Source organism: Pithys albifrons, chromosome 13, assembly GCF_047495875.1.
Source record: "Pithys albifrons albifrons isolate INPA30051 chromosome 13, PitAlb_v1, whole genome shotgun sequence".
NCBI lineage: Eukaryota > Metazoa > Chordata > Aves > Passeriformes > Thamnophilidae > Pithys > Pithys albifrons.
Genome location: NC_092470.1, coordinates 15,738,343 through 15,751,676, shown reverse-complemented (window position 1 = coordinate 15,751,676; position 13,334 = coordinate 15,738,343). Strand labels below are relative to the sequence as shown.

General features: G+C 45.6%; 1 protein-coding gene across 11 annotated transcripts in view; it reads right to left on the bottom strand.

Annotated features, from left to right (window-relative positions):
* Positions 1-521: 521 nt before the first annotated feature.
* CHD2 (chromodomain helicase DNA binding protein 2) overlaps positions 522-13,334 on the bottom strand; it is an 86,709-nt gene continuing 73,896 nt past the window's right edge. For 10 of the 11 annotated variants that reach the window (XM_071568789.1, XM_071568792.1, XM_071568791.1 and 7 more), the window contains 12 exons: positions 12,568-12,707; positions 11,717-11,858; positions 11,428-11,578; positions 9,998-10,120; positions 9,559-9,687; positions 8,671-8,811; positions 7,407-7,541; positions 6,111-6,289; positions 5,453-5,552; positions 4,762-4,978; positions 4,162-4,411; positions 522-4,043 (listed from right to left, as the gene is read on the bottom strand). In XM_071568789.1, coding sequence (XP_071424890.1) covers positions 3,710-4,043; positions 4,162-4,411; positions 4,762-4,978; positions 5,453-5,552; positions 6,111-6,289; positions 7,407-7,541; positions 8,671-8,811; positions 9,559-9,687; positions 9,998-10,120; positions 11,428-11,578; positions 11,717-11,858; positions 12,568-12,707 — 2,041 coding nt within the window. In that variant the 3' untranslated portion in view covers positions 522-3,709. The remainder of the gene's footprint in view (positions 4,044-4,161; positions 4,412-4,761; positions 4,979-5,452; positions 5,553-6,110; positions 6,290-7,406; positions 7,542-8,670; positions 8,812-9,558; positions 9,688-9,997; positions 10,121-11,427; positions 11,579-11,716; positions 11,859-12,567; positions 12,708-13,334) is intronic. The other variant, XM_071568795.1, reaches the window with a different exon arrangement.

Genomic DNA, 13,334 nt, shown 5'->3' with positions numbered 1-13,334 from the left:
ACAAAACCAAATCATCCCACTGGGTGCCATCTCATCCCCCCTGGGGAGAAGCACATCCTGCCCAGGAGGGGCCAGGGACAGAGTGGAGAACTCCACCAACATAGCAGGAGCATAACTCCTTAAAGAAAATGGGAAATTCTCTCCAGAAAGGGCCAAACATTTTACACATGTCCAGAGATCCAGCAAATACAGTTTGGATAAACACAAATATTGGTACAGTCCCAGTGAAATCCTGGTGTATATAGGTGAGGGAACACAGCTCCTCTTGATCAGGTGGAAATTCCCATCTGAATTGGTTTCCCAGTCTTTATCACCACAGACTGTGAAACTATGTAAAAACAGCCAAGAACATGCTTATTCCTGTGGTAAAAGTATCCATTATGGCTTGCCTGTGGCTGGCAGGGAAGGGGCCTGTCATCCCAAAACAGCCCTTCTGTCAGGCACTCAACCCCAAGACCTGCCTTCATACCCAGGGGTCTGCAGGACCTCCTCGAGACACTACATTGGGGCCGTTCTGAAAATCTCAGTAACACTTTTTAATATACAAGAATCAAAAGTACAGCAGTTTTACAATGTAGGAAAATTTCATACATACTATATAAACAACATATTTACATCAGAAATCACTAGGACAGTGGCATTTCTTTCACAAATATAAATTAATATTAATTACTGTTTTTAGTCAACAGGTTTAAAAGTCCATATTTTTTACAGTAAGAGTCCTTCTCTCCCTGGAGGGGAGGCAGAGGTTGGGAGGAAATGGGTGAAAGCAGAATAATATTTTTGTGTGGATCACAAACCGTTCACGCAAGGACTTCAGCACGTTGTTACGTATCTCTGTTGGTTGGGACCACATCGCCTGTCCCCACAGTAGGTTTTTGTCTGCAGGACTTCCACCATGTGAATTCACAACTTTACACCATTTCCAAAGAGGTCAGGCTAAAAAAGTTTTGTGTTTTTTTGTTTGGTTTTTGATAAAAACCCATCAAGTTACTATTTTTTCCTGTAAGAGGCTGGAGGGAATCCCACAGCTGGTTTGGAAGGAAGAGCTGTACCAGGTGTTGACACAAACACCACAGGGAAGTTTATGGCTGTGGACATGTCCCCTCCAATCCCACTCACATCCAAGTGACTGTGTCTGGTCATGGTCCCTGTGCTGAGGGGACATAAAATGAATGTGGCTGTGTTTGTGTGCTCAGGGAGAACTTTCTCCCAAATCTTATTCTCCAGTTTCATTAAAGCCAAACCCAGTGAAGACCCATACACCACAAGTGGACAAAATTATGTGACTTCAGCATCAGTCTGAAGTGACAGTGGGGACAACTCTCTGTGGACATGGGTAAAGCTTTTGCTGTTGCACAAGAAGGAAATCCAAACCAACCTCACACCCAGAACCCACAATGTGCAGAAACCCCCACATCTGGACACAGAAAATGCCTCTTGCTGAGGTTCAAGTTTTCCTGCACCAACCCTAACACTGGCTGGCCAGTACTGCCTTTTTCACAAGAGTATGGCACAAACTTCCCACCATGACAGCACCACTCAGGGACAAACAGAGTAATTCTCTTTGCCCCCTCTGAGGTTTCTTCCATTTTCACATTAAAAGCTAATACCTCTGAAAAGAAAGGCTCTCTTTGTTGAACACCACAGGCTGCAGTCACAGCTTAGTGGGAAACGCTGCGGAAACGTGCTCTCTCCACACCTCCCACTGCCTGGCAGCTCCAAGGGGGACTGTGGAAGACTTGCCTTCACCTCGCCCTGCACAGGTAAACCCAAGTGTAACACTTTCTCAGGGCAGCAAATGCCCCTAAGGAAATAAAACTGCCCTAAATTTGGTGGAAATCTTGCAAAATAAAAACAAAAAGGAAGAAAAACCCTTCCCTTGTGTTCTGTTAAAGCAGCGGGCTCAGGAGGAGTGATGGCAGATTGCCAGGGATACACTGCATGGAGGGGACATGCGGTATTAGTGTCAGTTTGCGTGCGCCTTCCAAGGCGCGGACTGGAGTCAGGAAGCCAGCCCTGAACACCCACCTGCCCTCAGACTTTCAGGGAAAGGACATCACAGCTTATTAGGATTAAATACTGGCACCTTAATAGGACGCCCAGCTTCTGTCCTTCACCAAAGAGAGGAGTCTGGACCAGCCCGGTCTTTTAACACTAAGCTCTGGGAGGTGACGCATCCCCAAACATCGTGCTCTGGGCAGTCTGGCTGTTGTGAAAGTTTTGTGGTGTCCAGGAAACTCCAATCTGAAAAATAATCACCCCAACTATTTCTGGCCAGCAATCTGTGCACCACCAACCCCTCTCTCACCACTGTAGTGTCCAGGCTGGATGCTGGTTTGCATCTAGTGCTGTGGCTTGAATACTTGGAGTGTTTGCTCTGAAGTCCACTGAGCTGGGCTACAGACTCCTCTTTTCCCTCTGTCATGCTGGGCTCTTAAGACATTTGCTCTAAGGATTTAAGGATCAGTCCTGAATTCCTCATTCTCTCCCTGCTCACCGAGATGCTAAGTCCCCAGGCTCATTTCCAATTTAGACAGACAGAAGGTCTGTAAGTGCAAGTACTTTTAGCAATTCTGAGTCACTGCTGGAAGTGTTGCAGGAAGGTAATGGGCAATGATCACTCCGCTGAATTCCTATTTCACTTTGTTCTATCATCCTTTACCCTTCAGTTGCAGTAAAGGTTTGTGATCACTGCTCTGTGAAGCACAGAGAGAAATGATTTGCCCAGAGACCAGAGTGCTTCAGTGGCAGGGAGATTGGGAGGTTCCGGATCCCCAGATGTCCAGAGCCATCTTTTGATCTTGCAGCTCCCAGTCAGCATCTGTTAATTCCTGGACCACCCAAGCTGCCCATGCCAGAAGGGAAAAGTTTTGTTATGAATTCCTGAGTCCTGTCCAATGAGAAACACTGTTCTCACCCCAATTTCTTTCCTACTGGTTAGAAGTGAACTAACTACTCTTTTTCATATATCCCAATACCTGCCCTCCCCAGAATCAAGATTTGCCAGTTCCAGCCCTGGAGATGGAAGGAAGATCTCCCCCAGCTCTCCTATTGCGGGGGACATAACAGCAATCAATCAAAGCAGAGCCAGTTTCTTGAAATGGATAAAGACATGGAAATGATAACATGGCCAGGAAAGTGATGAATTGTCACCAGCATAGCTAATCCTGCAGGGACAGCAAGTCCCTCTTTCAACCAAGGTTGGCTGCTGAGAGTCTTTCCTGTCCCTCCTTGAATACATCCTCCCATTGCCCCATGCTGACTACACACAAATCCCAGCCCAACCAGTTTATCCCCTATCCCAAAGCAGCATCTGTCACATAACATCAAGTTGGAGTAGGCTCACAGCCTTCTGCACCACTCTAAGCAGCATCGATCTGCCTTCTCCTTCTGAGGAAACACTGGCTGGGGAAAATTCCCTTGGGTCCACTGGACTGAGGAAAACAAAAACAAAACAGAGACCAAGGCAGCTAGGCTGGTTCCATGATAGAACAGTTCAATCGTAAAAAAGGGGAAAGGAAATGGAAATCCAAACCAGAATCAAGAATTAGGAAAAAATCTTCCTCCACTCACTCCCCTAAAATCCTTCTTGACCCAGCCAGATGATAGCAGCATGTTCAGAGTTTCTCATTGCTGGCTTGGAGAAAGCAGCCACTGTCACACCAATCCAAGTATTCCAGACGTGCACTTTCCCCTCTCAGTCACTTTATGTTTTCCGAATGTTCCAGTTATAATCTGGATTGTTTTTCTGTTCCAATGACCTATCCAGAGGTGACCTGTGATCGAGAGGTGACTTGGAATCGTGGGGGGATTTCTGAGAGGGGGGCGAGCGAGGGTCCGACACTGCAGGGTGAGAGGGAGGGAGGGGCTGTTTGTAATCTCCCAGTTTGTCTGTGTGGAAGGACCGGTAGTGGTCCGAAGGTCCTTGGCCATGGTATCCCATGGGTGGCCTGTGATCAGACATCCGTCGGAAATCCTGCTGGTGGTAGTTCTGAGGCCTGAAGTCTTCGGATCGTCGACGTTTGGAATCATGGTGGTGCCTGCGGAGGGAAAACAAATGGACGGAGATCAGTTCCCCAAGGCAAGCCTGGTCTCCAGAGTCAGTGCATTCCTTGTGAACTCCTGACAGCCTGTCTGAGGTGGAAGGGAATTAATTACCTGTCATAATAGTCTCGGTGGCCCCTGTGGTCTCGGTCACTGTTGTACTGCTCGTACGGCCTCTTGCGGGAGAGGTTGTTTGGTCTGTAATTCCCAGAGCTCCGGTGGGGATCCCCACGCGACCGCCGGTCCCCATAGTGGTGGTCCTTGTACCAGTGCTGCTCATACTGGTGGTGCCTCTCCCCACCCCACATCTGGTTGCTGTTGCCACCATAGTTGAACTTTCGATCCCTCTGCCAGTCTCCTCGATCTGCCACAAAGAAAGAGCACCTGTAAGTCTCTTTCATACTTTGGTTTAAGCCCAGTATTTTTGCTGAATTCTCACAGAAATTATAACTATTGATGCCCCTTTAACTTTCTCCTCCCTAAACTATGTGGGCCCAATTTTATTATTTGAATTTTATCATTATTCTCACAAATCTTATTGTGTCCCATTCTTATATTCTTTTCCTCACTACATCATCATGTTTTCTAGTCTAGCAATAAGTACAGTGGTAATACATGTTCTATGCCATAATCTTTAAACCTGACAAGGTTGAGAAGGATTTGTGTCCAGAAGCATGTGGAAGGGATGGCTTTTCCTGGCTTGCCAGCACTCACCTGTGTTGCTGAAGTGTCTCTTATTTGGATGGCCATAGTTGTCACGTGGGTGCCCATGCATCTGCTGCTGGGTGTGGGAAGGGGGCATGTGGATTTTCTGGGAATGAGGATTGTGAGGCACATGAGACTGGGACATGACGGAATCGCGGCTGGAGCCTGAAGGCTCTGGGCGGAACGGCTTCTTTATGCTGGACATGTCCTCCTTCTTTTTCTGCTCCTGCAAGGTGGAAGACAGGGATACAGCTCAGCTGGTCTTCCATCAAAAGATTTGGGCTATGTGAACAATGGCCTTGTCTGTCAGGCTCTGGATTTTCCTGCCTCCTTGAAGACTTGGTGAACCAACTGTGCCCAAGCATGGTACAAATGTGGTGGAGGACAGGCACAATTTTGCAGCTCTGCTTCTACACCTTATCTCTACAGGGTAGCATGCCAGGCTTCTTTCTCTAAAGGGTAACTCAACACCATGTGCCACACCAAACAATATCTTTTCTTGGTCAGAATACCCAGGACAAAGTGACCAGAAATGCCATATGAAAGAGAAGGCAAATGCAAACACTGTTTGGATGTTGAGAAAATCACAGACTGCAAACAACAACAAAGAACACCCACAGTAAGAGGCAAAAAGTATTAACACTTCAAGTGCAGCAACTTTCAAAGACAGCAATCAAAGGCAAGGCACTTCAGCTCTCACCTCCTCTTCCTGTGATCTTTTCTTATGAGCCATCTTGTAGAGCTTGTGTAGTTTTCTGGCATCAAATTCTGTGAATTTTGACACAAATATCCATAGGTTCCTAGAAGCACATGAACATTTTTGGTTAATTGCTACACCAGCAGTTTAACTGCCAACTGCTTCCAAACCAACATCAAATCAATTTGATCCTCCCTGGTAAACAGTCTCAACCCACCACAGGACAGGATGATCAGGAGGGCTGAAACCAAGTTCCTCAAAGTAGAATAAAGAGGTTTGCACTGGTTTACCTAAACTAGCTCTAAAATCAAGGTAAATCAAATCAACACTTGCAGAGAAAACCCTCAGCTGGGACTGGTCATGGAAGACCATCCCAAGCAGTGTTCAAGGCCAGGCTGGATGGGGCTCTGAGCAACCTGGTCTAGTGCAAGATGTCCCTGACCACAACAGGCAATTTGGAGCTGGATGATCTTTAAGGTCCCTGCCAACCCAACTCATTCCATAATTCTGTAATTCTACGGACGGAGTGGGCTAGAGAACACAAGATTTCACAGGTTAAGTAAGAGGCAAATGGCACATTCATCTCCACAAAACCCAGCAGCCGCTGACTACCATTTCAAAATATCCTAGACCAGCCAAGGAAAACAAAATGATCTCTCACCTTCTCCACAGCTTGATGTGATCTTGGTCAGTGTAGGCTTTAAGGCACTCAGAAATGCGATCACCAATTTTTAGGAGGCAGTTGCGTGTGTGCTCCAGCTGTTCCTGAACGGTCAGTCCCTTATCAGGCTTATCAAGCTGCTTCAGTGCTTTTTTGACTGGTCTCATTCTTTCCTTGCACTTGAAAGAGGAATAGAGAGGAAAAAGTGATTAATTTGGCACAGGTCTCTACACTGTTCCCCTGTTAATCACACAAAGCTGCAAGAAGTTCATTAGCATGAGATATTAGCTTTATCTGACCATTAGGCAAGGAGAAATCAGCTATAAAATAGCAATTCGTTAGACATGCTGGAGACAATAATCAGGAAAAGACAATAGTCTCCCCACCTCCACTGTCTCTTGTCTTTTAGAGTGGAACAATTTGCTTTGTAAGCCATACCTACACATGGTCTGTGCCCACACAAATCCCACAGCAGGCAGGGAAGCATATCCAAGCATCCACACATTGAACCAGCAGCCCCAGATGAAGGAGAACTCACTCTATCCTGTCCATCCCCATCTGTGGTCACTTTAATGCTCCCTTTTACCAAAACTGAGAGACATAAGATAAAAGCATGTTTTTCAGCTGTGCACATCAACACTGTGCACAGACACAAAGTCAGACAGGTTTCTACTGCCTGACTGGACCTTTCATGTATCACAGAGGGAAAGTTATGGGAAAAGACTAAAAAACATAGACCTGAGGTGAATATACAGATTTGCATTGAGAGAACTGTTTTTAAGAAATGGCGATTCAGCCAAGGAGAATTTGCCATGACAACTTTAAATCAAAGGCTATTTTTACAATGATCCTTGTGGGCACATTTGCTGTGAGAGCATATACACATCTCTGTACCTCTGAGAGCCATACAAGGTCACCCTCCAAACTCTATTTCCTTGTCTGAAAGAGCCCCAGTGGCTTCTTGGCTTCTACAGGAGACAGATTGCTGCATAAGGCTGCAGGGTCTTCTGTAACCCAGGGTTGCCAAATGAGTGGTGGGAATTTAGCAGCTGAAGCAGGGAGCCTTTGTGCTTGCTCTGCTGACATGCTACCAGTGGGTAGCACAGAGGCTGATGGGAAGCTCTTGTCCAGGAGTGTCCTGCCCTGCTCTCAGATTGGCCAGAGGAAATCCCTGTGGGGCACTAGGAGGGGGTTCACACCCTGATACCTGCAACACATCCTTGGATAACAGCAAACCCCAGCTGCCTTACTGTGCTCTCTGCCACTGCCCTCCCATCTCCTGAGGAAAATACTCACTATGCTGAATGTTTCTTGGTCCAGATCATCATCCTCATCTTCTCCAATGGGGATCGGTTCACTTCCTGCAGTAATGTGGACGGGACCTTGTGATCTCTTCCCTTTGCTCCCAGATTTGGCCTCACCACCTTTAGGCTTTACAAGGACAAATTACACACATCACATGATAAGCCAGACTGTAGGATCCCAAGTGATCCAACCAACAGCCTCTGCACTATTATTACTGGCAGTTGTTAAATCCTGGGCAATGCTCCTACAACTTTCCTCCCAGAATCTCAAACTGTTGAGCTACAATGGCTATATTTAGCTTTACGTCATCCCTGAGGGAACACAGAGAAGTCAGAGCCAACAGGTTGGACAAGAATATGATATTCACACTCATGGAGAGAAAACTAGTGTTGAAGACTTGGAAGAGAGGTTAAACCAAGGAATATCTCTTCCTTACAAAGGACAGAGCTCAGGGTAGTCTTACATCTGAGGATGTGCAACTTCATGTGATATCACTAGTTCTCAAATCATGGCCTGCTCATGTAAAATTTTAGTTATATGACTTATCTGCAGTCAAAGCCATACAAAAAATCACTGGAAAGCAAATTTTCCCCTACAAAACTTCTTGGTTTTGCACTTATGACCTCAGTGTCAAAGTACACTGGGCATGCAGTACATACCTGTTCCTTGGACAAGTACTTCAGGTCATTACTGCGGGAGCTCTTACCTCCCTTCCATTTTGAACCCAGCCTCCGGGCACTTGTACCCAAGAGTCAAGAGACGTTTTAGTCTCCAACATAACAGTGATGTTGAAACATCCATTTTTCTAAGTCCTGAACAGTGACAATGACAACATTCAGTCTTGATGCATGTGGACAGTTGGGACATTTGGGTGAGCTTAAATTAAAGGGCTATAGAGACAAGGAGCTGCCAAACCTGTTATAAATCACAGCTAAACAGAACTTTGATCTGAGTGCTCTAGGCTCTTCCCCTGTGCTTCCTTAACATCAGCTGTGTGGCCATATCACTGTCACAGGGATAACGGTACTTTAAAGGCAGTCTGACAAAATCTCTTCCTTTTTGCTCACATTCCATCAAGCATATTGCCTTTTCTATTTTTTCATAGCAATTCAGGACTGAAAAAGGGATACCACCTCACCCCAGAGTGCTTCATTGATGTCTCTTCACACAGGACCTTTAAGGAATACTAAGTCTCATAGTTTGTCCTTCTGCTCAGGGACTTTCCTATCAAACTGCTCCTGAAAGTACCACATACCTTCTCTTTCTTATCTTTTGTCTTCTTTTTCTCTTTATCGCTTTCCTTTTCTTTCTTAGAGGATGTCTGTTTTTCCTTGTTCTCTTTGTTCTCTTTCTTCTTCTGTTTCTTTTTCACCGGGCTCTTGTCCAAGCCATCCTCCTAGAAAATCAGTCACAGCACAAAGCTGGAGTCCCTCACCTCATGTACACTTTCTTCCACAAAACTTACATCCTTAAAACGCCAGCAACTTTTGAGGTCCATCCAAATTTGCCCTCACACCTCTTTAACCAGACAGCAAGCCCTGCTTAAGCAGCTGCCATCCACCCAAACTTGACAAAAGAGTATAAAAATCAGAGGAGCCCAAGTCTGTGACATGCTGGCAAGATGCAGATCTGCTCTGCTTTCCTGTGCCAGCTGTGCTCCAGAATGCTTAGCCCCTGAGGTAGATACTGATCAGCACATGAACAAAAAGCCTTAGACTACAAGCCAAACCACTCAAAGACAGAACGTTTTCTAAGCAACAGCATGACCTTGGTAAACTCCAACTTCACCACTGGCTAATGTGCCCAAAAGGAGACAGAAACAATTCTTCTTTCTCTCCTTTATAAGGGCAGCAGGCTTTGTCCTGAGACAACCTTTTCTCCAAGTCAATATGTGGATGTGTGTAGCCATTCTAGGATGCCCCAAAACACTTAAGCACTGACCTAAAAGAATAGGTGGGAAAGGTCCTTTCACCTTGACAGCTGTATGGATGTTTTCTGAAGTCTGACAATCCTGTGGGAATTCACTCTGTAGTGCCCCCTGACTCCCCAAAGCTTTGCTGGGGTGGTTCTCAGGGTGAGTCTGGGCAGCAACAACACAGCTCAAGGAAACCTGGAAAAGCCACTATCCACCAGGTTGACTCACCTTGACTTCACCTTCTTCTGATTGGTTGTCTGAGTGCCGAGGAGAGGAGAGTTCATTCCCATGCTCATCTTTGACTTTGGGAGCCTTGTTCTCTTTCTTTACTCGTGGTTTCCTCTTCTTTAGCTTGCCCTGGTGAAAACACAGAAGTCAGGGCAAGCAAATAGCTACAGCTACGTCCTGGGGAAATATCGTATCTCCTGAACACCTTGCAAACAGCTGCAGTCCTGAAGGATGGCAGGAAGACTGATGAGCCTGAGAAAGTGCAACAATTACCTGCCCCTTACTAATTATCATTTCAATATCACAATGCAATCAGACAAAAGACAAGCCCATATTCTCTAATACGGATGTTGTTCAGTGACTTGGGAACACAGGCTGTCCCCTGCCATCAGCCAACCACTCCTCTTGAAATCCCCAGAATCAGGCAGCCACATCTCACCTCTTCCCCATCTTTCATGTTTTCTTTCTTGTCTAGGTCTTTCTTCAGCAGTTTGAGTAGATAATCAACTCGGGTCTGGAGCTGTTTTCCCTGAGGTTTCTTGTCTGTCTCAACAGGTAGGATCTTTGATAAAGCAGAAAAAAAGATTATATACCTACATGCACAAAGCTTGACAAAAGAGATACACACTATCAGCAGTCCTTCCAGGCCCAGCAAAAGGCTGGAGATGCTGCACTTTCTGGGGGAACAAGCAGGCTCAAGCATTTCTTCTCCCTCTCACAGTGTCTCTCTGTCCGGCCAAAAGTGAAGCTCCCAGCAAACAAGCATCACTCCCCTTGGGCTTTTGCAGAAGTTGAAGGACCCCAAGACAGTTCTCTAGGTTCTCTGCAATCTCTTTTGAAGAAGAAATATCTTTTCTCAAAGCAAAAAAAACCTTTACAAACTATATTTGGGGCCTTGTGTTGCAAAACTGAGTCCACTCTAGTTGACACATCAGATTTGTTTGTGGCAGCCTTGCAACAGCAGGCTGGTCCCTCTGGTAACCTGAGCCATCGCTACAGCAGTGGCATAGATCCAGAATTTTTAGTGAAAAACAAGGCTATGATGTGCCACTTTGTGGGAAGTATCCCAGCTTGTCAACTAGGTTAGTTTCATACTTCATTGGAAGTGGGGTGGTGTGTCTCAGGCAGTTGTTTTCACTGTAAAATGCCTTTCTGAACTGCAGACATGAAGGGATCTCAGCCACAGCCTGATCTTTGCTAAAAGCACTAGCAGGGATATCATGGGAATGTCACATATTGGCAGCAAAGCTTATACGGAGATTCCCTCCTCCTCAACCCTGTGCTGCAGTTTGCTCTTTCCACTGCACTGATACAATGGATAGAGGCTTATTTTTAACCCAGATTATTTCAACTGTTCTTGTGGGGATGACTGAGGAACAGAAGAACTAGGTGGAGGCTTTCCAGCTGGCTGTGCTGCCATCACCAGTCACATAACCATACCCTCAAAGCTAACATAGACCAGGCTTGAAAAAAGAAGTGTCAAGTCCTTGAAAGATTATTTCCCACATAGAAATTCAGACTCAGCTTCTTGTGAGATGCTCAAGAAAACATCAAGTCACGATTATGCAATGCAGCCTCTTCTGTCCTATGCATGTAACCACACATGTCAGCACTGCCATTTTCTTCCTGCATCATTTCAGTGTGGTGCATGTGGTACTGCTCAGGAAAATGTACTGCCCATCAAATAACACAACTCTGCTTTCCATTGAGCATGCAACATTCCATGAAGGTCACTGTTTTCCTCATTAATATTTATTATTATTTTTGGAGTGGTTATAAATATAAACATCTGTCTCTGGACTAAATGAAGCACGTTCTCTTATGAACACTTCAATGGACCCAATGGAAGCAGCAAGCAAAGCGACCTACCTTATCAGATAACTTCAATTCCGGATCTGTTTTAATTAGCTCCCAGTTTCCATAACCATGCTCGTAAATTCCCACTAACAAGCGAGAATCCTCCTCCACTCCCCAGTCTACATCAAAATGAGCAGCTTTGACACGGCACGTCAGGCGGTACCTAAAGGCATTTCAAACATGAGCTACTTTTAATGCTGTGGAGGATAAAGCAAATCCACATATCCAGGCTATTCTCTTTCCACTACAAAATCCAAATTCCCTGAGCCTCTTTTGGCATTGCCTACTTAGTCAAACTTACTTCTTCCTTTCCTCTGGGTCCGTGGGAATGGATTTATGCAGCATTTCAAACTCCTCTTCATGTTGGATGATGGATTTCACATTGACCTGGACACCAGAAATCTTGATAGTAGGACCTCGTCTTTTTCCAGGTCCTTTCCCTGCTCAACCATAAAACACAGCAACTAGGACTCTTATAGAAAGAAGTGTCTGTAAAAATGGCTTCACAGACAGTGAACAAGACCTTGACTGCAACCTCCTAACGCCCAAAATGTAAGTGTTCTTCCACTAACTCACTTACATCTGCAATCCAAACACCGCCCAGTATTGTTTTCTTAAAAATACATCTAAGTATGTTGGAGCTGTTGCTTCAGCACCTTTGTTCAGCAATACAGGCAGAGACCCATGAAGCAATGCAGGCCTGACCTTTTATCTCCAAACCAACACCACAGAACAGCCATACGCAGAGTGGATGGTGATTCCACCTCTGGGAAGTGCTAACCGTGGATTCAGTTTTACTATGGAGTATGTCACACCAGTTTGCTTCCCAGTCCCAGGAGCAGTTGAAATTTGGGCTTTGTGGCCCAGCATTAAATAAGCTGATCACTTCAGCCTCTCCCCACGAAAACACATATCCAGCAGAAGCCAGCAGACCCAAGTGGCACTTTCCAGTCTGAGCAGAAGGCTCAGGGGCTTCTTTCCATTGGTGAGGGTTGCCTGGCAGAGATGGGATGGTTTAAATATGTGCTTGTTCATTGCTTCTAAGTCACAATGTGGCACACCTCTGCATCCAGCATGGGAATGGTTTCCTCTCCAGCTCTATGAAACAACCCCAAAAACATCATAACATCAGCACACAACCTCCTTGCCTACCTTCCCCTGGATTTTCTTTCAGCTGCTCCTCATATTCTTGCATTGCTGACACACAGCTGTTATGGATGAGCTCCCCTAAACGTTTCAGATCAGCCACAGATTTATCCACCAGCTCAGCATCCCTGGCAATACACTCCAACCTGGGAAAGGGTAAAAGAGTTTTGTATTTGATATAACACATCTCCTCCTAATCAATTGTTTCACAGCTTTTATTACTCAATAGTGTACACATATGATTGTATGAAACAAGCACAAGTTGAGTTCATGCAGTACACAAGCAAGTTTTTAGTCTATTTTTAGGTCTAACACCTGTAGTGCAAATGTAGAATAAATGATCCAATCATTTCGATTTTTTAGCACTAAAGCAAAGGTGAGAACTGTCTATCTTGGGGACAAGAGGGACCCTCCGTGACTATCCAGTGTTCCCTCAGGCTTTCCCAGTTCCATATTAACTCCATCTGATGATCCAAAGCTGCCATCTGCTGTCCCTTTTGCCTGCCTGAAGTTAGTAACATCAAGACACACATAAGCCTTGTGTTTCACAACAGGAGAGTACAACCAGCTGAAAAACCACTCTAATTCTCATACTATATATGCAGGGAATCCTGCCTCAGCCCTGAAACCTCATCAGGGACTTTCCAGCACCAGCACACATGGTATGCCACTTCCTCCCTCACTCATGCTGGGTCACAGCACTTCGTCAGGGCTCTGCAGACCCACTCTCGAGGACAGCATGTGCCCCTCCTTGTGTCCCTTCAAGGGGGATG